This window comes from Tenrec ecaudatus, chromosome 14 (assembly GCF_050624435.1).
Source record: "Tenrec ecaudatus isolate mTenEca1 chromosome 14, mTenEca1.hap1, whole genome shotgun sequence".
In the NCBI taxonomy this organism is placed as follows: Eukaryota; Metazoa; Chordata; class Mammalia; order Afrosoricida; family Tenrecidae; genus Tenrec; species Tenrec ecaudatus.
This window is the reverse complement of record NC_134543.1, coordinates 126,496,481-126,523,623: the sequence shown is the minus strand read 5'-3', so window position 1 is coordinate 126,523,623 and position 27,143 is coordinate 126,496,481. Positions and strand designations below refer to the sequence as shown.

The following is a 27,143-nucleotide window of genomic DNA, read 5'->3' as shown; positions in this document are numbered from 1 at the left end:
GGTCAGAGGTACACACCCATTAGCTTTATAGTCTCGGGAGCTCTGTACAGCAGTTCTGTGTCCTGTCAGCAGCTTATATGTCTGACTCTACTTGATGGTGAGTTTTAAAGCATTTCTAAAGTGATTGTACAAAGTATAATTCCTCTATAGAATAATCTTTAGTTTATAATAGCTCTTTATATAGCCCATTTAAAATGTTTCCAGATGCTTAATTAACATAATCACCTTCACGGTTCATTGCTTTGCCATTCTCCTTGAGAGTCACACAGTAAAGAATTGATAGTTCTGTATGCTGTGAGGTAGGGCTCCAACATTTTTATTTCTTCATTTCTGACGTTTATATTTGATTGCCCAATCTTTGTTTGTTATAAAGTCATCTTTTATTCACATGTCTGAAAATTATGAGTTTTAGATTTTATTGTTCATGTTATAAGCATGCTTTCCATCACTCAATAAGGGCACCGTTAACAGTATTGGGGACTTTGTGTGTTAAGAAGAGGGAAAGAACAGTAACAGCATCTGGACCTACAGGTGGTATATTACTCACATTGTATTCTCTCATCAGCTTGCAGATTGTGCATCACCAGCAGCTTAAGGGAAGGAAGAAGAAGTACCTGGTTTGGGTATTATTATTTCTCGGCTATCCTCATGAGAGGTTGAAATTTGTGAACATCATTAGAGCTGATCCAGATGGGACAGACATAGAGCATCCCAGAGAGCATCCATAGGATACCCGCAGTGTCCTAAGGACCAAAGAAAATGACCAAGGCTCAGGTGATTCCGATGTGTTTTATCCTTTTCTGTATTTCCTAGTGGAATTGTAGAAGCCTGTATAATACTGATTCAGTTCATTGGAAAGGTGGAAATTTGAAATAGTAGAATTTAGAGATAAACTTTGACTCTGACTTCAACATTTGGCTGAAGAAGATTAGGAATATATTGATCATAGAATTAACACTAAACTATTGACATTGAACATAATACATTACTGAGGATTCTTTGGCTGACATTATCTTCCAACTCATAATTCATTACTTTATGGCCAGCTCATAAGAATTATTCAAATGATAAGCTATGTGTAGTTTTTAAGGAGAAATAAGATCACTTCTTTAGGAGAGTTCACTATTCCATAGGATTTTTGTCTGATTAAGTTTCTTTAATGCTTCTTTCTGAGGGTGATATGTTACATATTCTCCCAAACAGCAGCATTCTCATTAATGCATCTAAAATGGGCCTTGTAACAATACAAGTTTTAAAATGGCTTAAAAATGGCTGAGAGATTCTTACCTCCTCTAACTATAGATGCAAGAGAAAGTATCAACCATCGACACCAGCTGATTTATATGAAGCAGAGCTTACAAAGACCTGTACCCTCCAATATTTTAAAGTTATGACACCAGTATCTTTCCCACAGTCCTCTCCTACTCAGCTCATTAATTTTTTTGCAGTGGCCATGGACAAATTACAGTTCAGTGTCACAGGTACAAGTTTTATTAAGTAACAATGTAATTTGGAATCAGAATCAATAGGCTATACATTGGGATTCATATTAAAGAACCATGTAGACAAATTTCTGCTTCTTCTGGGTAGGGCTGTTCTCTCCCTCTCAGACCCCTGAAGATAGGCTCATTTCTTAGTTCCATCTTTATAGGCTCCTCTCAGCTCCTTGGGGGTATCCTCTTGATCTTGCCTGCCTGTCCCACTATCTTGGCTGAAAAGCCCTTTCTGGACCTGTCCCCATTGGCTCTGTCACTGTGTCCCTTCTGCCCTGGTCATTGTCTCCATTGGTGCAGCTCTTGACCTGTAAATAGTACAGTTCATTTTGCAGGAGCAGCAGTAGACTGGTCCCTATGAGGTAGAGGTTCAAGATGGTCCATGATTTGCTCTGCAGCATCTCACAAAACTCAATAGTCATCAAGTAAATAAATCCCTCTTCAAGATGTCCCAGATCTATATAGAGGCCAGGGTCTGGAGAGTTCTCCTCATTAATGTGTTTGCAAAGGCTGATTAACCACATCATCAGGTCAGACAACAGTCCAGTGCCTCACAAGGTGAAGTTGTTGAATCTGGTCAGATAATAGGTTGCAGGGGCTGAGGAACCCAAATGGGAAGGTCAGACAGCAAGCTGTTGGCTCATGGAGTGGAGGAAGCTCTCAAATCAGGTCACACAGGCAGCTTGCAGTTGCCATTCAAGGAAATGGCTCATGAATTTCTGGAAGCTGGCAAATCCCTAATCCATGGGTTCATTCTGAACTATGTGGCTGCAGGGGCTAACAAAACCAAATGTGTGTCTCTCTTTCTTCTCACATCATACCTGCAGGCAGTTTTCTCTCTCCCTCTTGATATGATGTCTTCTTGGCCCAACTTAGCACCTTCCCTGCCTAAGCAAGATTAGCAGGGCTCCAGAGATCCACCCAACAGAACTAGAAGGGGCCCCTTGGAGAGCATGTGGTGAAAGATAGCAGTTTCAAGAGGATCTTGCAATTAAAGTTAAGGCAATACTGTCCGAAGGTGGCTGAGAAGAATTTGTCTTAATATTGTCAAGAGTGGCTTGTTCTAAGGTGGCCTTTAAGAGCTAGAAAGTTGTTCTGCATTCAGGAAGGGAGATATTGCTTATGAACATTATGATCTTGGTTCTGAGTTATAGCTTCTTCTTGATCCCAAATTGTATCTGGTTCATTTATAGACAACTCTGATCTATTTGGTAAAGTTTTATTTGGTAGCAGCATGTAATTTGGTATCAGACAGAGTGGAGTGGGAGGAATGACTTGAGTATTGACCAAATATGTGGGAGAGCTGAAGTATGTTTGACCACCCCCATCTGAACTGTTCCTGATACCTATTGCCACTGAAGGTACAGAGCCTCTTAAAATGGTGATACTGCTAGAACTCCTCATTCCATTTCACAATGTACTGTCAACTTGTTTGTTAATATAAATAAGTGTGTGAATATAAATCTGAGCTATTTCTATGTACTTTGTGTGAATATAAATCTGAGATATTTCTAGCTCATTCAGATCCTTTCACTAGTATTCAAAATTCTAATTTTATGAGTGGGTGCATTATTTTGGGGCACAGTGGTCCTCAACCCTCGAACAGTGATCCTCAGGAGTGACATTGCAATTGTGGCAAATTTTGAAGACAGAGAGCAGACAGTGGGGAACAGAGGCTCCTCAACTCATGTCAGGACTGAGAAAGTGAATGTATTTTCTAATGGGTATATATAATGGAGCTTACAGATCTTGCCATAAGGAATGCACATCATGCAATTAGCGTATACATAGTCAATGGATAATATCAGAAGCGGGTAACATAATAAATAAGCAAGATGGTGAATCACCATCTTTACCTAGTGTTAGTTGACTTCAAACCCACCCTGAGCCCTCCCCAGGCATTTGCTACATTTATGGTGGGTTGGCCCTAGAACCTGATTGCTCTGATCTACAGATGACCTTCAGGCATAGAGAAGTAGCCAGCCACAGAAATGATTCATCTACTATGGTAGCTCCTTTAAGACTGCTCCTTAATGGAGAACTATTGTTGGGGGAGCACATTATTTGGCCTGGAGAATGTGTATATGAAAACATTAATTTCTAGAATAAAGGAGGTCTTTCGGAAAATAGGGCTAGTTTTCCATCCCCATGGTTGCAAATATAGAAATAAGGTAATACTTTCTACCAAGTCCTCAGTTTACCACACATTATGGAATGTACAGTTTTTATTACTATTTCGCTTTCTTTACTGTAAGATATTTTTTAAATCTTCAAATGGAAAATACATCATTAAATAGACTCCTCTTACTACAGGAATCACTGACATTCAATGATGTGGCTGTAAAGTTCACTCGGGAGGAATGGCAGCTCCTGAACCCTACTCAGAAGACCCTATATCAGGATGTGATGTTGGAGAACTATCGCAACCTAGTTTCCATTGGTGAGGAGAATTCTCAAGTCATTGGCCCTGTCATTGGCTTTTCCTAGCTTAAGTGTTGAAATCCTTGCAGTGTCTGTGGTGTTCTCAAAGGGGTAGGTTCTCATTGTATTCTCTGGTCCTAAGTTAATGGGTAAGGTCTTCTATCCTTGAGAAAACACCCTTTATTTTGTTCCTTTGAACACGGTTTTCCTAGATATACAACATTCTTCAGGTTTTACAAACTTTAGACTAATTTTGGTGTGTCTAAGAGTCTGTGATTTCTCATAAACAGGTTATCTAGCTGACATCCCAGAAGCTTTCTCTTCCAATAAGGAGATCTGTGGTCACTATTAGAAACAAGCCATAGTGGATGTTTTTCATGTGCATGGTCAAAATATCTTAAGGGGGAGTTGGCTGGGGGAGTTGATTCAACTGGCAGAAAACCTCACATCCGTGGTAGGTATTGGAAAATGCATACAAATGTGTGCTTCTTTGAATGTGATAGCTCACTTTTCCAAGAAGTTGAGAGAAGTACTCCTGTAGCTCTTAAGAGATTAGATTTCCATTTATTTGATTTATACTATTGTATGTTTGCTTCCATAATTTCTTTAAGATTCTCAAAACTTCCCTTCTTTTATATACTTCTACCTTACTATGAAAATCCATCTTGCAAGATCTCTCCAAACAGAAAACTCTGAATTTGTAGCTGTCCTCTGAATACAGCACATTCCTCCCCTGCTGAGAAAGAATGGATTACCCTTTGAGACATCTTGGATCTTGAGCTCCCACCATAAACGGGTCTCCTTAGTACTTCCGTAGCTGACCCCCTTGGGGTTTCTCTAAAAATGTTGGCATCCATTTTCTCATTTGTTTTTCTGTCCCTTTAAAGCTTTCTTCATTCTGGTATAATAATGTCTTTCTGTTTTCTAATAGAGATGGTCAAATTGCCTTCTCTGTTGGAATTCTTTTATTTTCTCATATTTGACTCCTTTGGGTGAAACACATTTATGACTTCTGTTATTTTTAGGTATCTAAAATCATCTTTCTAGCAAGAAAACTGTTATCAGCTAAAGATATACTTTAGCATTGTACCTCCAAATTTTTTCTGCTTGTAAGATTTTTTAAAATTTGTCTGTTCCTCTGATAATTTTTTAAGTGGAAAGGAGATTTTTAACATCCTGAATTCTTGTTGTTTTTTTAAAATTAAATACATGTCTGCTATATATTCCTTACTATGCAGTATGCCTTCCTTAGGCCCACCCCTTCTTAACAAGTCCAAAGCCTGAAGGTTGACCTTTGCTGCTTCCAAAGAACAGTTTGGCTGTATGTTCCAACAGGTATTTTGTTGTTGTTGTTGTTATTCAGATAACGCACAGTATATTCAATATTGCTCTCTCTCTTATTTTCTCTCTTTTAGTAGCCTTTTCGTTTCCATATGTATGATGATGTCCCTGGTGTCATCCCACAACTCATCTTGCCTCAGTCATTAGTCTTCAGTCATCAGTCTTGCCTTGTTTTGATTAATGAGCTTCTCCATCATTTCTGTCTATAGATGTGGTTGAATTGGTTTTTTGTTTGTTCCACTCCGAAAGATCCATGTGTATAGTTTCCATTTCTGTTGCTTAATAAGGAATTTTCTGTGAATTCATCATTAGTCTCAAAATTTAATAGTAAACTTGTGTGTCATTTCTGTCACTAAGGCCACATTTTCCAACTACTGATACTGTTCCCAAATTTTGCATTCTTCAGTGTACATGATTGTATGGTTGATCAATGTCAGGCTGCAAAAGTTATGTGACATTCTCTCTCTATATATCTATATATATATATATCTATATATATATATATCTATATATATATATGCTTATTTAAATTTTATTAGGAGCTCTTACAGAAATCATAACATTCCATAGTTCAGTCACATCGAGCAGTACTGTACAATTGCTACCACTGTTTCAAAACATTTTCTTCTTGAATTCTTTCAGTTCTCCTTTATCCCCTCCCTTCCCCACCCTCAATTTCTTTATTGTGGAAAACAGAACCTGGATGAAAGTGTGAGCAGCCTTATCTCTATACTCCTGACCACAGGCCTTGGAAGACCAGTGCTAGTGTTAGAAGAAAACCTCCTCCACAAGCCCCATGGATAAAGCTAGAGCTGATAATGCACAATCTCCAGATAGAGTGTTCTCCACAACTGCCCTCCAGTAAGATGTTAGTATACAGCTGCTACAGGCGCCTGACTTCTGGCTACTCAGCTGAGAGATGCCTAGCTTTAAAAGCAATCAGCTTCCCTTTGTTGCTGTCACTCAAGGAATCAACTATCCCTTTGTCTCTTAAATGCCTTCTGGATGGGTCCTAAGAGATGGTTGTGAAATTGAAGGGCAGACATAGAAAGGCTTTGTATTCTTTCACCAATTTATATCATCCCAGGGCATGCAGCCAGCTCCCTTCCCCCCGCCCCTCCACCTCCCACACACACAGAGACACCTACCTACTTAACAAGGTAGGCAGTATCTTTACCCTGGAGGTCCCTGAACTAATTGGGTGAGCCACCTAAGACTAGCGCTAAGACTGAGGGCAGGTGGAGGGGAGTAACTGTCTCCTGAGCAGGGAGAACAATAACAACATGTCTGCTCTTGTAGTTAAAGCTGCTGGCAGATAGTAATTAGCCATGTGCTTGTATGAGGCATCATTAAGGTAGCATGATAATGAGAGGATATTCTGTGGATGATTTTTAATTAGGAATGTGACCCTTCTCCAGCTTACAAATGTGAATGCCTCCCTCCAACCAGATACCTGACCTTGCAATCTTCTTCAATTCTGAGAATAAAGAATTTATCTGCATCCACTCTCTTCTTGGTCCTCAGTTTCCCACAGCCTGACACTTATCATGAAGTGTTCTAAAAGAATTCAGGATATTCCCACATTCACACTTGTCCGTTCAGTTATGTCTGTGCTTTCTGGAGGCTTCCACGCCTCACTGCTATATAAACTCACTGTTAAATGACCTCACTATCTTATTCTGGTATTTGAGATGAAGCCACTCTACCCTGTTTTTGCAGTCTGCTTTATCTTTCTTAATTGCATATGTTATTCCTAAGGGCCCTTTCGACTGTGGGGCTGGATCCCATGCTCTATGTTTGCTTAAACAGTTGGTGCACAAATCTAAATAACACTTGTAGTAACTGGTCTTACTTGCAGGCATATGAATATTAACCCACCACTGACGGAATTGTACTTCAGGGAAGATCTTGCCATGTACTTTTTGATAATGAATATGATGCCAATTTTCTTGAAGTTGTCAGCCTCAGCCTTATAAACCACTTGATATCTAATTAAAAATAGCCAGTGCCAGTCTATTAAAGCTGAATAATTCATACACTATCAATTTTTAAACATTCCATTTTGTTTTGAAAAATTGCAATTTTTTTCTTGATAAGACTTCATATATTCTGTCTTCAAGTATTAGAGGATGTTTGCAGTTATTTTTTCTCATTTTCAGTCATGCCATGTCAACCATTGAAGGTCTCCAAAGCTCCCCTCCATCCACATCATTACCGTGACTGTACATTGAGGATTTAGTACTTGTTCAGTGTTGTTTCATTGCCATTAAACCTGAGGGGTGCATGTTCCAGAAGTAGATCACCAGGTCTTCCTCCCAGTCCCTATTTCTGGAGAATCCACTAAGACCTGTGCACCATGGGTGATCCTGCTTGTCTTTGAAATACTGGGTGGCATTGCTTCTGGCATCACAGCAACATGCAAGCCACCTCAACACAACACTGAAAGGTGAGTGGTGTGAGCTAGAATACAGGCTCCATAAACATAAAGAATATGTTTCTGTACCATAATCCCTTTCATATATACCTGTGAAAATTGTTTCCTCCCAAGTAGAACATTCTGCATTTTTCACATTCCCAATTTTATCTGGTACTTAGTTGTCTTTCAGTAAAGACTGATGGAGTGAATACATCTGAACTCTAGATTTAGCAAGCCTATCACGCCTACAGTCTACTGGTCTCAGTGTCTTCCGTGTATTACATTTGTTGAATATTTTCATGTCCCTCTTTTTTTTTTAACAATTTATTGGGGCTCATACAATTCTTATCACAGTTCATACATATCATGTCCCTCTTTTAGCAAATACCAACTCTGTGTTCATTCACTAGTTTCATATCCAACCTGATTTCTACAATAACTATTTTTACCATTTGGATTATTTACATTATTGTATCTTCCGATGGGCAATAAACATTAAGCATAGTGTTTTATTTGTATTAATATAAGGGGGTTGTCACTAAAGATCTACTTTGTATCAATGCATATTTTAAGGAGTCCATTATATTTCAAGATGTTGAAAAGAGTCAATGTTCTGTTCTTTTATAGAAATCCAGAAAGATGATGATCATTTGCTTGAGAACTTGCAGTGTGAAAGATGCATGGACAGAATGGAACAATGCTACAAATTTAGTACATTGGAAAGTATTAATTCGCAGCACAAAAATAATTTTTTTCCAAAGGAAAACTATGAGATGTTTGGTTTACATGAAAAAATTATAAAATCAGATTTAATCATTCTGGAATTAAAGCAGAACAGGAGCAACAAAATACAGAAGTCAGTTGTGCTCAATGGAGATGAGAAAACTCTTCTCCATGTTGAACAAGATCAATTTTGTACTGAAATGAAATTCCCTGAGTGTGAACCACCCAGGCTCATGAAGTCACAATGCATTCAGCATCAGGAGTCTGATGAAATTGAGAAACCAAACACAGGCAATAAATGTGGGACAGCCTTCATCGAGGAGTCTTTGCTCTGTGAGCACCAGATCATTGATAAACTAGATAAGACCTATGAATGCAGTCAGTGTGGGCAAAAATTCAAGAAAGTGTTCCAACTCAATGAACATTGTCAAAAAGCTCATGAAGGACAAAAGCTAGGAAAATGCTTGCAATGTGGGAAAACTTTTCACAGTAAATCATACCTCGAGGGATATCAGGAACCTCATGTGGCAGGAATGTCCTATGTATGCAGTGAATGTGGGAAAGGCTTCACCAGGAAGAGTGATCTCACTGTTCATCAGCAAACTCATACTGGAGAGAAACCCCACGTATGTGGTGAAGGTGGCAAAGGCTTCATTCAGAATGCACATCTCAAAACTCGCCTACAAACTCATGCAGGAGTAAAACCCTATGTGCGTGGTGAGCATGGTAAAACTTCAAACCAGAAGCAACACCTTATAGCACATAAGATAATTCAAACAGGAGATAAACCCCATGTATGTGGTCAATGTGGAAAAACCTTTATCAAGAAGACTGCTCTCACTATTCATCAGCGAATTCATACTGGAGAGAAACCCCATGTATGTGGTCAATGTGGAAAAGCCTTTATCAGGAAGAATGGTCTCACTGATCATCAGCGAACTCATACTGGAGAGAAACCCCATGTATGTGGTGAATGTGGGAAAGCCTTTATCTGGAAGACTGCTCTCACTGTTCATCAGCGAACTCATAGTGGAGAGAAACCCCATGTATGTGGTCAATGTGGAAAAGCCTTTATCAGGAAGGATGGACTCACTGATCATCAGCGAACTCATACTGGAGAGAAACCCCATGTATGTGGTGAATGTGGAAAAGCCTTTATCTGGAAGACTGCGCTCACTGTTCATCAGCGAACTCATTCTGGAGAGAAACCCTATGTATGTGGTGAATGTGGAAAAGCCTTTTTCACGATGAATGAGCTCACTGTTCATCAGCGAACTCATTCTGGAGAGAAACCCCACGTATGCAGTGAATGTGGAAAAGCCTTTATCAGGAAGACTGCTCTCACTGTTCATCAGCGAACTCATTCTGGAGAGAAACCCCATGTATGCAGTGAATGTGGAAAATCCTTTATTAGGAAGACTGCTCTCACTGCTCATCAGCGAACTCATACTGGAGAGAAACCCCATGTATGTGGTGAATGTGGCAAAGGCTTTAGCAGGAAGACTGCTCTCACTGTTCATCAGCGAACTCACACTGGAGAGAAACCCCATGTATGTAGTGAATGTGGAAAAGCCTTTATCTGGAAGATTTCCCTCAGTGCTCATCAGCGAACTCATACTGGAGAGAAACCCTATGTATGTCCTGAATGTGGAAAAGCCTTTATCAGAAAGACCACTCTCACTGTTCATCAGCGAATTCATACTGGAGAAAAACCCCATGTATGTGGTGAATGTGGCAAAGCCTTTATCTGGATGGCTTCTCTCACTGCTCATCAGCGAACTCATACTAGAGAGAAACCCTATGTATGTGCTGAATGTGGAAAAGGCTTTATCAGGAAGACTTCTCTCACTTTTCATCAGCGAACTCATACTGGAGAGAAACCCTATGTATGTCCTGAATGTGGAAAAGCCTTTATCTGGATGGCTTCTCTCACTGCTCATCAGCGAACTCATACTGGATAGAAACCCCATGTATGTGGTGAATGTGGCAAAGGCTTCATTCAGAAAGGAAATCTTGAAACTAATCTATGAATTCACAGGAGAAAAACCCCAATGTATATGGTGAGTGTGGTAAAGCTTTCAGCCAGATGTGATGCTTTATAGCACATCAGAGATTTCACAAAGGAAAGAAACCCTTTGCATGAATTAAATGTGGAAAATCTTATATGTGGAAATCAGGTCTTGTTAAACATGAGAAAATTCCTAACAAGAAAACCTTTCCTTTGGAGTTAGTGTAACAAAGCTTTCAAAACAGGAAGAGGTGCTAGAGTTTGGCCTGGGTCAAACATGGGAACAGACAATTGTGACGTACCATATGGGGACCCATGTTCTGCACTGATGTCCTTCTACTGACATGGCCCACCTTTGTGGGGAGAGGACCTTCCAGACTTCCACGGGGTACATGGGTACCTCATTGCTTTTCCAGCTTTCAGTGCCCGAAAGAGAGCTGAACCTGGCATTTCTGGCTCATAGATGTACCAAGCAGTACAGTGCCCACCCAGATGCCAGTTGTGCCTGCCCCATTTGCCTGCTCTTAGATGTATCGGAACAATTAATACAGAGGATGAATGGGCCATAGCAAACCTCAGCCTCCACAACACTGAGACCAGAAGAACTAGATGCTCAGCTTCCATTGCTAATTACTCTCAAAGGGATCACAAAAGAGGGTCCTGAGTCAAGTGGGAGAAGAAAATGGAACAAAACCAAAATCATAAAATAGATCCGGCTTACTGGTCTGAAGGAGACTTGGAATCCCCAGATTATGGCCTTTAGCGACACTTCACTGTTGGATCTGTACTCACTCCTCTGACTCAGCTTTCAGCCCAATAACATACAGGCTCGGAGGGAAAGAATAACATCTGAGAGGTATACACTCCTTAGAATAATCACCCATACTAAAGCAAAAGACAGCATTTGCTTATGGATAAGAACACTTGGAAGCTAGAAGGAACAGGCAAGAAGGATGACTGGTATAAAAACACAAGGAGGGTGCAAGTGGGAAGAAGGCTGGTACATCCCAGGGACTGCAATCAATGTATGAATTGTTGAATGGAAAACCAATTTACTCTGTAAAGTTTTAAATCATAAAGTTTTTTTAAAATGAAGAGCTCATGTCTCATAAATGATTTCATGTAGGACAGTTACCATGTAGCTGTAATGAGTATGGGTAACAAACTTTTACCTATGTTTCTAAATTTTCTTGACATAAAGACACAAAATTGACAAGCCTTAAATTCAGTCAAGATGGGAAACTCCACAGGAAGCCATGTGATATCTCATACCAGTGATCGCATGGAGAAGGAAAGCTCTGGCAACATAGTGACTTTGCAAATACCCTCTTTGGGTTCTCTCAGTGCGTCAGTAAACTATACTAGGGTTTTAACCAAGGTAGTTCTAGTTGACTGGCCTTTAGCCTGAAAGGAGTCATGTGACAATAGAGGATTTGTACAGCAGAGACACCATATGGATACAGGGAATGTGGCAGTGTGAATGCATTTAGTGACTGGCAGCGCCTCCAGTATCCAATGACATTTTCTTTGATGTTACACAAAGCCCATAGGATAAACTGATGCACTAATTGGACAGAAGGGCTGAACAAAATGTCTGCCACATTGTAGGACTGCAGTGTAAATCCTGCAGGAAATCACATGAATACAGAAACTGGGAAAGCCTGATAGACTCGTCCTGTGCACATATGTACATTGATATCAAGATCAGTATCTGATTTTACATTTAATCTCTCTTTTGACCCATGCTAACTATATTAACCGGAGAAGTACTTTGACCATAGAACAGGAATGTGAATGGCCTTGCTCTCATGCAGCATTCTTTGGAAGGTAGATTATTGCAGATACAGTTAAGTTAAAATATAACTCTTTATCCTTTTTGACCCATTTTAAATCTATTGTAGTTTTTAATATTCCTCTTCTTTTCGGTTGAGCTTTATCTCTGTTTAACTTTGTTGTTTTTTAAAATATATTTCTCTATGAATGCCATGATACCTAATCGTGATATTGCTGGATCATATGGGATTTCAATTTCTCGTTTTTTTAAGTAGTGCCACATTGATTTCCACAGTGGCTGTATGTGTTTAGAACTCCACCAGCAGTATATATGAATGCCAATCCCTCATGTCCTCTCCAGCATTTGTTGTTTTGATTCTCTGGTTTGGGATGGCATTGTAGGGGGTAAGTGCTATCTCATTGTGGTTTGAATTTGTGTCTTCCTGAAGGCTAGTGACCGTGAGGATTTTTTCATGTTTGTTAATCATGCGTATTTCATTTTTGGTGAAGTACTTTTTGTTGTCTTCACAGTTTTTTGATTGGGTCTTGTTATTTCTTATTTAGATGTAGAGTTCTGTATAATTTTGTATTTAGCCCTTTGTCTGATGTGTCATTGGTAAAAATAATTTCCCAGTCCATGGGCTCTCATTTCACTTTTCTCATGCTGTCTTCTGATGTGCACAAATGGTGTAATTTCTTTTATGTCCAAATTGGGAGTCTTAATTCTAGCCGGTGGCTTTGGGGAAGATTCAAGCCTCTCCAGAATGACTCAAGGCCCAAAATGATATTCATGCGGGTTTATAAGGACAAAAACTGAAGCCAGTTTGGCAATCAGGAGGGGTTGAGAATATTACATTTCTTTCGGTGGGTAAGCAGGGAAGGGTTGGGAGTGCCACATTCCTTTCAGCAAGCAGTTTACAGAAGCTAAGCATTAATCTTTTTAACTTTGTGAGGCAGGGTGGAATGGGGTATGGGAAAAAGGGCACATACTGAGAGCTGGAGGATGTTGACATTTGGGTAATAATACACTGCAAAGTGGCAAAACTGGGTGTGGAAGAGAAAGAGGTTACATACTTTAGTGACTGAAGAGGCCTGGACAGCATTTTCAAAATTATAAAATGGGGCACAAGAGTCAAGAGACATTCTTACAGCACTGCACTGCGAACCAAATGGCTGGCTGGTGATTCAAACTCACCCAGAAGGCCTTGGAAGTCAGGCATAGTGAATTAGTTCTCAAAGGTCTCAGCCTTTAAAATAGAAATGCAGTTCCACTCTTTGCACAATGTGACACAGTGAATCAGAGTCACCCCAATGGAATCTAAAACAGTACTTGGTTGGTTTTGATTGCTTTAATTGCTGTGAGCATATAGAAACCCTGGCTGCACGGTGAGTAGGGCATTGACCGCCTGAAATCCAGCTTCTAGGGAGAAGGATTAAAGAATCTGCTTCCCAAAAATTTACAATCCAGACCCTAAAATGCCCCTGTGAGTTCAAGTTGATTCAGTGACTGTGTTTATGGCCTAATTGTATGACTTGAGTCAAAGAAGGACAGCAAACAAATTGTCAAAGTTGTTCCCTCTGTCCCGGGATGCTGGCATTTTCGGGATGTGGGTTTTCACTGTTTCTTACATAGTCATAGGCGGCAGTGTCCTCAGACTGCAGTCTGATAATCTGAAGATGTCCTGTGCTGACTGAAATGACCATGGAGAAGACCTTTCCTTCTGTCAAGTCCTCAAGGAGATGCATTGATACAGTGGCTGCAATGCTAGCCTCAAACATAGCAGGTCTTGTTTTGATGATGCTGTGTCATTGCTAGGGGTCCTGTCGTCAGTTCTGATTCCCTGTGAACCCACATACAATAGTCACAAACACTGCATGAACTTAGATTAGGTCAATTATCCTCAAGGGACACTAAACCTCCCAATATTCTGACATGTGGAAATGATGGTAGGAAATATGATTCAAAGGAAAATACAATCCAATTGGCTGCAGTTGTGTTCTGATAATTGGTAAACAAGAATAAAACTTTGCAGGTTAAAATTTTAACTACTTTGTTATTGTTTAATTTTTCTGATTCTATCACTAAGAGACGGCATGGAGGAGAAGATCCCCTTCCAGATCTTATCTAGTGCCTGATTGAAAAGCTCAACAGATGAATGGAGCCTTTTCTTCCAAGATGGCTTTGTCTTAAGTCTGGCATGCTGTCCTGGCTGTAAGCTAGGATTGCATACAGGGCTAAGGGCCAGGATCGCTGAAGACAAATGGGTGCATAAGCAAATGTGGTGAAGAAAGCTGATGGTGCCCGGCTATCAAAAGAGATAGTGTCTGGGGTCTTAAAGGCTTGAAGGTGAACAAGTGGTCATCTAGCTCAGAAGCAAAAAAGCCCACATGGAAGAAGCACACCGGCCAGTGCGATCACGAGGTGCCAAGGTACCAGGTATAAGGCATCATGCAAAAAAAAAAAAAAGATATATGTGTGTGCATGTATATGTGTGTGTGTGTAGAAGCATCCCTTGACATTAGCTGAGTGCCGGACACAGCTGCCACAGTTGTGACAACTAAGAGTGACTCCAATAATGGCCCAAACCCTGTAAGAAATATCGAAGAATTGATGAACTTGGGTTATGGTGTTAGGGAATAATGTTGGATATAGAATGGGCATCCTGAAGGACAAGCAGGTCTGTTTTGGAATAAGCACATCTTGAATATTTCTTGGACGCATTTGAGTAAGACTTCATCGCACTTATCTGGTCCTGTCATCATGAGGAACTAGTCCCTGGAGCATGGTCTTGTGCTTGGTAAAGTACAATGTCAATCAACAAGAGAGACTTTCAAGGAGAGGGGTTGTCACCAAGGCTGCAACGCTCAGTCCAAACAGAGGAATGATTGTCAGGATAGTGCGTGTCTGGGCAGCATTTCATCCTGTTCTACATAGGATCTCTGTGAGTTGAAGCCAACTCAAGCATACCTAAGAATGTCAACATATACAATATTATCCAGGTCACTGGAAGTTAAAATTATTACATAAATGTACATGTGTGAGCATGCACTGGAATGAATACATCTGATTGCTTAGAGAAAATTTGGGACTCACAAGAGAAATTTTTCCTGCATTAATAGTTCTTTAAGGAGCCCTCTTAATGTATGGATGTGCTTTATACAATTGATGTATGTATATGTATGGATTGTGATAAGAGTTGTATGAGTCCCTAATAAAATGTAAAAAAAGAAAAGATGAGAAAAAATGATTAGGGCAAAGACTGTACAGATGTGCTTTATACAATTGATGTATGTATATGTATGAACTGTGATAAGAATTGTATGAGCCCCAATAAATTGTTTAAAAATAAAATAAAATAAGGAGCCCTCTTGTGTAAAGTAGATGCTTTGGGCTGAGATCTACCTGTATACAGTTAAAAAACAACCAGATGTTCTGCGGAAGAAAGACGGGGCATTTTACTTCTGTAAACAGTTATAGTCTTAGAAACCCACAATGGCATCACTGTGAGTTGGCATAGACTCTAAGGCGGTGAGTTTGGTGTTTTTAAAGGTTTCTGGCTTTGACAACAAATAATACTAGTTTGTACAGACAGTTGCAAACATATTGCATCAAGGCATGTACCTGTGAACTCTTGTATAGATGGTGAAAGATAGACAAAGCCCACTCCACTGAAAAGAAGGCACTTTCAGATGCACGAAGATTCCCTCAAGTGTATACATGTGCTGAAAACGTGGGGAAACCGCCGCTTCTGAGCGGAAAGCCTTCCTGACTCCTCTCTCTCACGCATGTCCTGGAACCATGGGCTGTTGCAGGGAGGTTGGTGTCGGCTCACACTGACTTCCCATCGCTGTGTCTCTAGCACAGCAACGCACAGCTGTGTCCTCAGGAGTCACAGAGTTAAGTTTGAAATAAACTTGCCTCTTGGAGGTGTCCCTGGTGATACTGACTCGTGACTGGAGAGCTGGTTTATAGTATGTTCTCCCATCACTCGTCATTATCCCAACCCACCCCAGTTCCCTTCCTGGAGCCTGTGCAAATCATAGCTGGTTAAAGAGAATCCAGAGACGGCACAGGTGAGAGACAGCGTCTGTGAGTGCTTCACCAGTCCTGGGCCTGACTCCTGCAGGTGCACCTGGACCAGGACACCTGGAGATAGAAACACAGTGAGTCATGTGCTCAGATGCTGCATCCTCAGACTTCATGTAGGAATCCCTGAAGCACTCACCTCCCGAGATTCCACCAGAAAGGAAAACCCCCACTCAATTCATGTTCATGTGGATAAGATTCAGCACACCCATAAAATACTCTCCAGGGTGAGAAAGAATGTGAATTTAAGTACACATGTGCTGTAGTTTCCTCTGGTGTCTTATTAGACATTTGCACGTGGGAGGCACATTGCTATATGAAGGTGAAAGGGCTGAATGGGTCCCTGACTCTGGGACTCACATTAGAAAAGCAACGCTGGTGGTGTCCTTGGGAGAACACAATCCTCTCTCTGAGGGCTTCACTCTACCATCCTATGAACATCTGTTCATATTTTATGTGTCATGTAACTTTATGTCCATTAACATTAGAAGTGCCCAGATGATCTTGTGAAAGCAAACAGTCACTGTGTTCACCATGTAATGGAATCAAGACCAGTCCTACCTGATTTTTTTCCTACCTCTGAACACAGGGAAACAAGTGTATGTCATCCCTATAGCTCCTTTCAGAATATTTGGAAAGCAGTAAAAGATACTTCAACATTATCTTCTAGAATTAGAGTTGGAATTTAAAAAAAACTCCTAACAAACAGGTTACTTCTGGTGTTAAAAGAAGCCACAGAAATAATAAGCCACTCATTTTTCCTCCCACGAATCAGTACTCAGGGTTGGTGTTGGGCTCAATAGTTTCTGCGAGCCCCTGCTGACGCGTCCTGTCACGCACAGGAGAGGGGTTTGCTGGGCTTACACTCTCTTCCGCCTTCTGTGGGTCACACAGCACCATTTTCTCCGGGCCGAAGCATTCATGCTTATTGTCAGGGGGGTTACTTGGCGCTCTCTCGGAAGACTTCCTGCCAGGGCAATAGAGGCACCACAGCGGTCAGCAGTGCTCGCTGACCAGACACTGCAGTCCCTATCCATGCTCCTGTCCTCACTGCCTTCTTTACTTTGTCGAGGTGGTTGGTTATCACTCCTGAAGGTCACCTTTCTCCCTCGGGTTAGTTTATGCGTGGGCTCGCACTGACTCTCCCTCACTGTGAAGAACTTTGTAGAGAGTGCTGCAGGTTGCAAACATTCTGGATTTGTGGAAGGATGATCTAAAGATATAAATATAGATAGATACTGATACTGAGATATAGTCCACAAAAATCCTCACTAAAAAAATTCTGCCTGAAAGACAATGAAGGTATTGAGCAGAGTTTAGGCTGCATTCTTCCTATAGAAAAAGGAAAAGTATTAAATCAGACTTCTATTTAAATTCGTTGAAGCAAGAAATTTATAACTTTTTATTACATATTAAGGAGGAAATGATCAAGTCAGAATTCTTCTTTTCTGAGTTTGTTATGTGTGTAATAGGAAGTTTTTAAGGTATTGGCAATTGTTTAATACAATGATCTAATGTTACTGAATTATATCTGAGAAGAATTTTGAAAATATTTTGTTGCATATCTATATATAATTTGAAAAATAAGGTGGAGAGCAAATGTTTTGAAAATGATGAGGGCAATGAATGTATAGATGTGCTTTACACAATTGATGTATGTATGGATTGTGATAAGAGTTGTATGAGCCCCTAATAAAACGTTTTTTTAAAAAGAAAGAAAAAAATAAGTTAAACATAAATGACAGATCATTTTTTCACACATAATCGGAAACTGATAGAAATTCATCACAGTACAACATTTCAAAAAACTATTTAATGAACAGGAAAAGAGATTTTGATATAAGCCATGACTTGAATTTACAAAAATTGCTTGCAATGGAATAAATAGTCTTTATTTAATATTTTTCTAAAAGCACTGTATTTGGAGCTATATGCAGATATCACATTATTCCTAGTTCAATCACGTCAAACTGTTGAAGAATTGCTGCCACAATCAGTCTCAAAATATCCTCTTCCTTCTTGAACTCCTTGATGCTAGCTCCTTCTTACTTACGCTGCGTCCCACTGTACCTCCCAACCCTTAACCTGCTTGCTCTCTCTATACATTCCTCAATCCCAAGTTTCATCCACTGTAAAACAGAAAAGCATATAACAAGAATTCAAGAGTGTTACCCCGAAAGACTAAATACACCTGAGATAAACCCCAATAGGAATTGGAAATTGAGGACGCTGGCAATCCAAGTGCAGTCTGCTGGACTCCCTGGAGTCCATGACAGAACCAGGTGTGCATAGGAGCAAATAACATCAGTCTGGCTACTGGGATATGATGACCTTGCTGGCTGGATGACTTTCCCATGCTCTGGATCCAAAAACTCTCTTTAGTAGCTGGTGTCCTATAGCACACTGCTTCTACTTTCTGCTGAACACATGCCAATATTCCCCAAACTGATTGCTATGCACATTGCATGGGATATACAAAACAACAACAACAACAACAAATCCAACTCACTGCCTTCCAGTAGATTCCACCTCATAGCACAACCTGATTTCTTTATCTTGCTACGGGGGAAGGGACACTGTTCTTCAACTGCAGCACAAACAAGGAATGCTTGCAAACCTCCATCCCTGCACTGGCCACAGAGTGAAACCGCTGGCTGTGGGCCTGGTGCCCACTATTGATGATGAGCCAGATCTGTTTCTTCTCTATTTGAGCAAACAACTGTTTCATACAGTGCTGTGTGTAAGCTATGCTTTTGTTGGTGACCTCAGACTTTGGTTTAACAGAAATATAATATTATGATGACTTTATATTACAAAAAAAGGGAATAATGCAAATGGAAGGATAAGTTTATTTTTATCAATCTACCTTGTAAATTGAAGCACAACCAATAAAATATATACATAAAAGGAAAACCATTAACATGTTATTAAATATAAATAACAGCATAAATGATGTCACAGAAAAAAGGGCATAATTAAAATAAAAACAAAATGAACGAATTTCTAAGGAGACTAGGATAATGGAAAACAGAGCAATCTCTGACAACAATGTTAAATATGATTAAACAAAATACAGAATATACAGAAAGCAAACTAATGGAGATGATCAACCAAAATAATATAAAAATTGAGAAATTCAAATACTATAATCCACTGGCACCAAGTGAATTCAGACTCATAACAACCCTTTAGCACAGAGTAGAACTGTTCCTTAGGACTTCACACAATGTAAATCTTTTTTTCTTTAACTGATATATTGAAAATTTTTATTATGAAACATATATTAGATGACAACAGTATATCAGTGTTATATTTCTTTTTATGTGAAACATTATTTGTCAAAATAATTTTTAAATTATTCAAAATAAAAATATTTTAATAAATATATTTTAAAACATTTGTTCAGCAACTAATATCCTTTAACACTTTCTTTTATCATTCAAACCATTTTATTAGGATCTAATCCAGACATCATACCATTCTATGGTTCAATCTTATCAAGCAATTGTACAATAACTACTGCAATCAATTTCAAAACATTGTCTTCCTTCTTGAAATTATATCAGCTCCCCTTCCTCCCGCAAGGCCCCTGCTTCAGCCCCAAGAACCTTTGTTCTATTTCTTGTTTCTGTAAATTCACCCATCTTGTGTTTCATAAATTGAAAAACAGAAAAATTCATAACAGGGAGTAAAGAAAGGGTACACTGACAAAATAAAATAGAGATAAAACCCTATATGAAAAAAACCCAGAAAATATTTTAAAAACAGATTAAATACAAAGTGTATCACTGGGGAGGTCAAATGACAAGGTTTTAACCATTGAAGTCAGATTTGTCATTTTAGTCTATCGTCATCTCTCCAACACTGTCTGATCCCCAGGTTATTCCCATCCCTCAATTATGGTTAGAGGGAAATCGCAGGAGGTGTCTTCCTTGTGTAGATCCTGGAAATGCATATTGAGCTACCACTGTCATCCACGACCTTTTGCACGCCAGAATATCACAACTTAATTCTGATGCAATACCCACCTTTGGATTTGGATGATGTGATTTGCAATCCTGGTAAATCTTTTTAGAGCCTCATCTTTCTCCTTTGGAATGGATGGTGGTTTTGAACTGCCAAACTTATACTTAGCATCCCAATGTAAAATCCACTCTGCTGTCAGGGAGAGTAGATTTGTCTATCACCTTTATTTGTTTATAGTATTTATTATTTATTTGTTAAACTATTTTCTTGGTTGTTTGACAGTGATAGAGTTAAACTTAATAAGGAATGGTATATGCATTGAATTTTTAATATTAAGTAATTTTAACACTTTCTAAATATAAAAATGATATAATGTATTCTTTTTTCAGATAATTACCCTTGCATAACCAGAATTAATTTGAATTTTCTACACCTCACTATATCAGAGATTTTGATAGATGCTTTTGAGTTAGTTTTACTCAAAATAATCTGTGCACAACAGAACAAATACGTAAACTGCCACGTCTTGAACCATTCACCTTTGCTAAGTTTGAAAACATTTACACTGGCACTCTGTCTGTGCAAGTAATTCAGGGTATTCCTCTATGTTGCTGATACTACCAAACAGGATGTCCTTCTGTAGGAATTGGTCCCCCTGGACACGGGTTCAGAATATGTGAGAAGTCTCACTTTTCTCAATTCTAATGAGCATTCTGAGATGATAGTCTGCAATTTCCTCCTCTTTGACACATTTGCTTTTTTTCAAAGGTGCCCTTCCAATGAGTGTTCAGCCTCATTGTGACTCCAATGAATGATCTTACTAATGTCTCCGCCCACCGCACAGGTCATTCCAGTTCACCTGTTCCCAGTGTCAGGGGTCTCTCTATGCCTGAAACACTGTTTCTGCATAAAGGGAGACAGACAGTGGGTAGCAAGAATCACTAAGGTCATGTCACAAGTTTAGCCCCAGAAGGCACCACAATTATTTTCTCAGATATAGAGAAAAGCAGTCAATCACTACCCACAGTGCACAGGGAGCATTGCAAGAGACAACTCCAAGACCTTACCTTCAACAATTTTTTATTAACATGATGAGAATGACCATGCTAATCTGTTTGTTAAGAAGGAAAATGTATTATGTAGATGACAATGAAGGATCAGTGTCACTTTTAATATTTGTACTGCAAACAGACAATGTTAGTTCCTCCTTTTTTTATTTTAACATTCGACACTTATTTTTATTATGGCTCCATTACTTAGGACAGCATGACACAATACAAGAAACAGTTCTTAGGATTGGCTGAGACCATGTTCACTTGCCCTCCTAAAAGCATTAGCTCAGCCCTCAAAAGTGGGATTACAACTCTGAGAAAGTGAGGGAAAGGTAAAGACTAGGAATCTAATCAAGAAAAATCAATTCATGACCTTCAGTAGTCTATGCTTCACATCAGTACTAATACAAATGAGATCATTTTAAATCACGGAACCTGCCATTCCCTTTCTAATTGAGTGATTTTACCACCCATAGATGTAAAAGAATTACATAAAGGTGTAACCAGCTTGCCTCCTTTAGAGATACTGTAGTATGGAAGAAAAATGGTTTCTTGTAAGCTCCTTCCAAGTTCTGTAGGCTTCAAGGTACTTCTGAGCCCCAATAATCAAGCAGTTCATGACAAAAGATAAAAGTGAAAAAGTAGACACAGAGATCTGTAAAGACCTCGCCCATTTTGCTGTAAGTATCCATGGACCGATTGATCACCTCAGCAGGAATTCCCGATAGCAGAAGTGCGGCCGTTAGTACTGTTGTCTTTATTTTCTTCTCACCCTTAGGAAAATATTTGTATAGTCCCATGTATGCAAGTTGTAAAGTAAGAAATGGAGCAAATATGGACAAATATTTGCAAACAAAAGCCCTGACTCCAAGGGCAAGAAGAGCACATCCCACCAATCGAAATATTCGAAAAGAGTCAAATTCTTCTGTTGTACTACCATCTTCTTGACTGGGTTTCTCACTGATGAGCTGTTTCCTTAGCTTCATTGCTTCTTCAAATCTGGAGAGGTACTGTTCCAGGCCGTGGCGAGAAGCCCTCTGGACTGGGTCCGAGGTCAGGTCCCCTCGGTTCCGATGCCGGAGCTCAATGTTGACATCAGCACTGCATTCAGGTGGTTTAATGAGAGAGTCTAGTTTGTCTCCCAGTTGGGTCACCTTTGCTTCTGCCACTCCACCCTGTTGGTCAGCTGCTCCCGTGGTGACGGAATCCCCCAGCACTACCCGCTTTGAAACGGAAGGGATGGTGAGGGGGTTCAATTTATCACTGTCCAGCTGCTTTGATCTCGTCTGGCTTTCATCTTCCGCGCCGCTCCCGGGCCTGTGGAAGCCCATGATGCGGTTGATGCGCTGCTCCGAGTTCATGAGCAGCTTTCGCCGCCGCAGCTCGGCCCGGCGCTGCGAAGCCGACAGGCCCGAGCCCGCAGGAGAGCCCGGCCGCTCCCCGCCATCCGACGCGGCGGCCACGGGCTCCATCCTCCCTCCAGTCAGGGAGACGGTGCGGACTCTAGTTCCTCCTTTTAAGCCTGCAGTGAGGAGAAATTTTAGAGAAAAAGGAAAACCATCCCTGGGGATGCTGAGAACCAAGAGAAGGAGCCCTAATTCCAACAGGACATCCTCCCTACATCCTTGTGCCTGATGGTTATGGAAAACCTCAGTGAGAGTAGACTGATGGAAGCATCATAGGGTCTCAGGGGAGAAGTTGCCACAAGAAAAGTGGGGCCCCAGACAAGACAAGACAAGGTGTAAACCCAGTAGCCTCTAAGAAATGCAAGATTCTGAATAGAAAGACCCCTTTGTTTGGCAGAGAATATTCAAAATAATGCAAAATCAGTCAAGTGTCAAGACTTCAAGTAAAGAAAACATCAGAGAGGGATTGGGAAATAATTGTTGAATAGACGGGGCAAAGTAAGACTATGAGCCAAGGACAGTATTTCAGATCTTGAACCACAACACACCAGCTTGACCTCCAACAGGCATTCTGCATTAAATGAGGTCCTTTCGGGTCCTCAGAATTTAGGAATCGATTCCACCTGATCTGATCCCACCACACCAAAGCAAAACACTAAGGGCATGGAACAGAACAGCAAAAGGGAACAGAGCAACGAAGTCCCCAGGAAATACCAAAAATACACTTTGGGGCCAGGGCTTGGCGCCCCAAAAGACTGGACTGGAAAACACTCCTAAAAGCCAACAAACAGTCCTTGAACTAACTACAAGCTTGTCTTTTTTTGTTGTTGTGTTTTGTTTTGTTTATTGTCATTGGCTTGTTGTTTTGTTTTCTTTTGTTGCTCAGTTTTGCTCTGTCTTGTTTTTGTGCATGTTATTATCTCCCCAGATCTGTCTAACTAAAATAGGATGGATGAACAATCTGGAGGAGAAAACAACGAGACCGATAGTTCCAGGGGGGCATGGGAGAGGGGGAGGTAGGGGGATGGGAAGAAAGTGGTGTTAACAAACCTAGGGACAAGGGAACAACAAATGATCCAAATTGGTGTTGAGGAAGATGTGGGGGGCCTGGTAGGGCATGATCAAGGGTAATATAACAAAGAGGAATTGCTGAAACCCTGGTGGGGACTGAGCATGACAGTGGGACAGGAGGAAAGTATAGGAAATATAGGAAAGAGCTAGGAGTGTAGGAAATATAGGAAAGAGCTAGGAGGTAAAGGGCATTTATAGAAGTCTAAATACAGGCATGTACATATGTAAGTATATTTATATATGAGGATGTAGAAATAAATCTATGTGCATTTATGTATAGATTTAGTATTAAGGTAGCAGTTGGACATTGGGCCTCCACTCAAGAATACTTTGGGCCTCAATGCAAGAATACTTTGTTCTATTAAATTGGCATTCTATGATGCTCACCTTCTGGACACAATTGCTGAAGACAAAGCGGGTGCATAGCAAATGTGGTGAAGAAAGCTGTTGGTGCCAGGCTACCAAAAGATATAGCGTCTGGTGTCTTAAAGGCTTGAAGGAAAACAAGCGGCTATCTAGCTCAGAAGCAACAAAACCCACTTGGAAGAAGCACACCAGCCTGCGTGATCATGAGGTGCTGAAGGGATCAGTTACCAGGCATCAAATAACAAAAAATCATATCATTGTGTGCTCACCTCCCTGATACGATCGCTGAAGACAAAGTGGGTGCATAAGGAAATGTGGTGAAGAAAGCTGATGGTGTCTGGCTATCAAAAGATATACCATCTGGGGTCTTAAAGGCTTGAAGATAAACAAGCAGCCATCTAGCTCAGAAGCAACAAAGCCCACATGGAAGAACACACCAGCCTGTGCAATCATGAGGTGTCGAAGGGATCAGGTATCAGGCATCAAAGAACAAAATATCATATCATTGTGAATGAGGGGGAGTGCAGAGTAGGGACCCAAAGCCTATCTGTTGGCAACTGGACATCCCCTTATGGAAGGGTCTCGGGGAGATGACGAGCCAGTCAGGGTGCAGTGTAGCAATGATAAACATACAACTTTCCTCTAGTTCCTTAATGCTTCCTGCCCACCCCCTGCACCCCTCCCACACACGCTATCATGATCCCAGTTCTACCTTAAAAATCTGGCTAGACAAGAGAATGTACACTGGTACAGATAAGAACCAGAAACACAAGGAATCTAGGGCGGATGATCCTTCAGGACCAGTGTTTAGAGTGGTGATACCGGGAGGGTGGGGTAGAGAGGGGGAACCAATTCCAGGGATCTACATATAACCTCCTCCCTGGGAGATGGACAACAGAAAATGGGCAAAGGGAGATGTCGGACAGTGTAAGATATGACAAAATAATAATTTATAAATTATCAAGGGTTCAGGAGGGAGGGGAGAGCAGGGAGGGAGGAGAACAAATAATGCCAGGGGCTTAAGTGGAAAGCAAATGTTTTGAGAATGATGAGGGCAATGAATGTACAAATGTGCTTGACACAACTGATGTATGTATGGATTGTGATAAGAGTTGTATGAGCCCCTAATAAAGTGATTTTTAAAAAGCTATATGGTGATAATACAAATGGTATAAGAAATTGCATACAATCTATCAATGACTATAGTGAGTATATAGCTTAAAGAAGTAAGGTCACATACCACAGGCAGACATATGCACTTCCATGTTCATTAAAGTACTGTTCACAATATCAAGAAATTAGAAACAACACAAAAGACCATCTGTAGAAGATTGGATAAAGAAATGTACACACACACCATGGAGTACTATATATGTTTAAAATATACTGGAAAAACCACAAAGCACATCATGATGTAGACCTGTAGAACATTATTCTGAATGGAACTAGATAGTCACAAAGGGGCAAATAATGTATGAGAACACTGTCAGCACAAACAACACAGAACCTGAAACCAGTTCTCAGATTATGTAGTGATTTAATGTTATCCCAGGGAATGTTGTGACATGACTCTCTAATGATGATGTTCTATTTATCAGAGTCTTATTTGTACATAAAATTTAAAAAAGAAAACTAAGCCATGGTGGTACTTTGTCCTATAGCAGCAAACGGGAAGCGGCACGTAGCTTCTGACATCCATCAGTGTCCCAGGGTCACTTCAATTTCAGAGTCTCCTACAGTGGTGTTACGAAAGAAACTGGACTGCTCTGATGAACTTAAAGCTGAATTCCGTCATATGGGAGGCAGAGATGACTACTATCACAATTCATGGGCTTCAGAGTATCATCCAAGATTTCAAATGGTAAAACCAAGATCAGAAGAGGGAATGGTATTAGGTTCAATTCTGTGACTATCAGTGTTGAAGTTCTCTTTGCTTTGGATATCAAGGACTTCAGATCTCTAGTGGTGTTCTGTTGTTTTTTCTTCTCTCTTGGCTTTGGGCTCATCAGGAAAAACGCAAACAAACCTATGCTTGCCTTTCAGCACTCTCAGGTGAATCCAGGGTTATTATATTTGACGATTGTGAGTTTGTCTAGGGCTTTGCTAAAAGGAGGTCTGATTAATCTGATCCTCTGACTTTGCATGATTCTTAAGAGGGCATTGTAAACCTAGGTCTGAGCTACGACCTTGCAAATACCCATGTCTCTGTCGTCCCCTTGCTGGAGCATACTGAGACGGAGGACAATACTGGGTACACACAGCAGGGAGGAAGTGCAGTCTGAATCCCCCGCAGTGGGGCAAACTAAGAAGGGAACAAAACAGATCAGTAATTGTAGCAAAGCCAAGCCACAAAGCCCTTAAAGAGCCCCCCAAAATAGACTTCAGGCTAGGAGGGGCAGTTCCCAGAATTCCCCCAGGACCAGTGGGGAGATAGTCATAAGGGTCAGTGGACAGACCTGGAATTATACATGTTTTTTTTTTGTTGTTGTTGTGTTTTTCTTCTTCTTCTTCTTCTTACTTTTCTTTTTCAGTTGTTTGTTTTCTATTTGTTTGGTCTATGCCACTGTTGATATGCCTACTTACATAAGACAGGCATGGAAAGCAAGCTCGAGGAGAAAGCAATGGGATTTAGGGGTAAAGGGGGGTGGGGGGAGGGTGCGGTGGGCAAACAGTGCCATAGACAGGGGAACAACTAGGGAATAAAAATCAAGGAAGAGGATATAGTGATCCTGGGAGCATGGGAGCAACAGCAATCTAGCTGAGAGGAAGTACTACGAGGCAGAAGAAGGGCAAACATGATGGTGGAGCAGAAGGAAGGTAAAAGGAAACAGAGGAATGACCTAGGATGCAAAGCTATTGATGGAGGTATAAGCATAGGTGTGTCCATGTGTAAACATATTAATCCATAAAAATAGAGGTATTGACCTATGTACATCTATTTATATGGCAATACACTGAGGTAGTGGATGGACTTTGGGCCTCTGCTCATACCTTCCCTCAAAAAACACGTTGTTCTAACA

General features: G+C 40.5%; 2 protein-coding genes across 2 annotated transcripts in view; one reads left to right on the top strand and one right to left on the bottom strand.

Annotated features, from left to right (window-relative positions):
- LOC142425727 (uncharacterized) overlaps positions 1-16,851 on the top strand; it is a 30,019-nt gene extending 13,168 nt beyond the window's left edge. The window contains exons 2-4 of the mRNA XM_075531065.1: positions 566-774; positions 3,807-3,933; positions 8,299-16,851. Of these exons, the coding sequence (XP_075387180.1) occupies positions 760-774; positions 3,807-3,933; positions 8,299-10,355 (2,199 nt within the window). The 5' untranslated portion in view covers positions 566-759 and the 3' untranslated portion in view covers positions 10,356-16,851. The remainder of the gene's footprint in view (positions 1-565; positions 775-3,806; positions 3,934-8,298) is intronic.
- A 4,585-nt stretch (positions 16,852-21,436) lies between these two features.
- LOC142425362 (guided entry of tail-anchored proteins factor CAMLG) lies at positions 21,437-22,777 on the bottom strand. The gene has a single exon (XM_075530551.1). The coding sequence runs from the start codon at positions 22,750-22,752 to the stop codon at positions 21,862-21,864; it is 891 nt and encodes a 296-aa protein (XP_075386666.1). The 5' UTR covers positions 22,753-22,777; the 3' UTR covers positions 21,437-21,861.
- Positions 22,778-27,143: the final 4,366 nt, after the last annotated feature.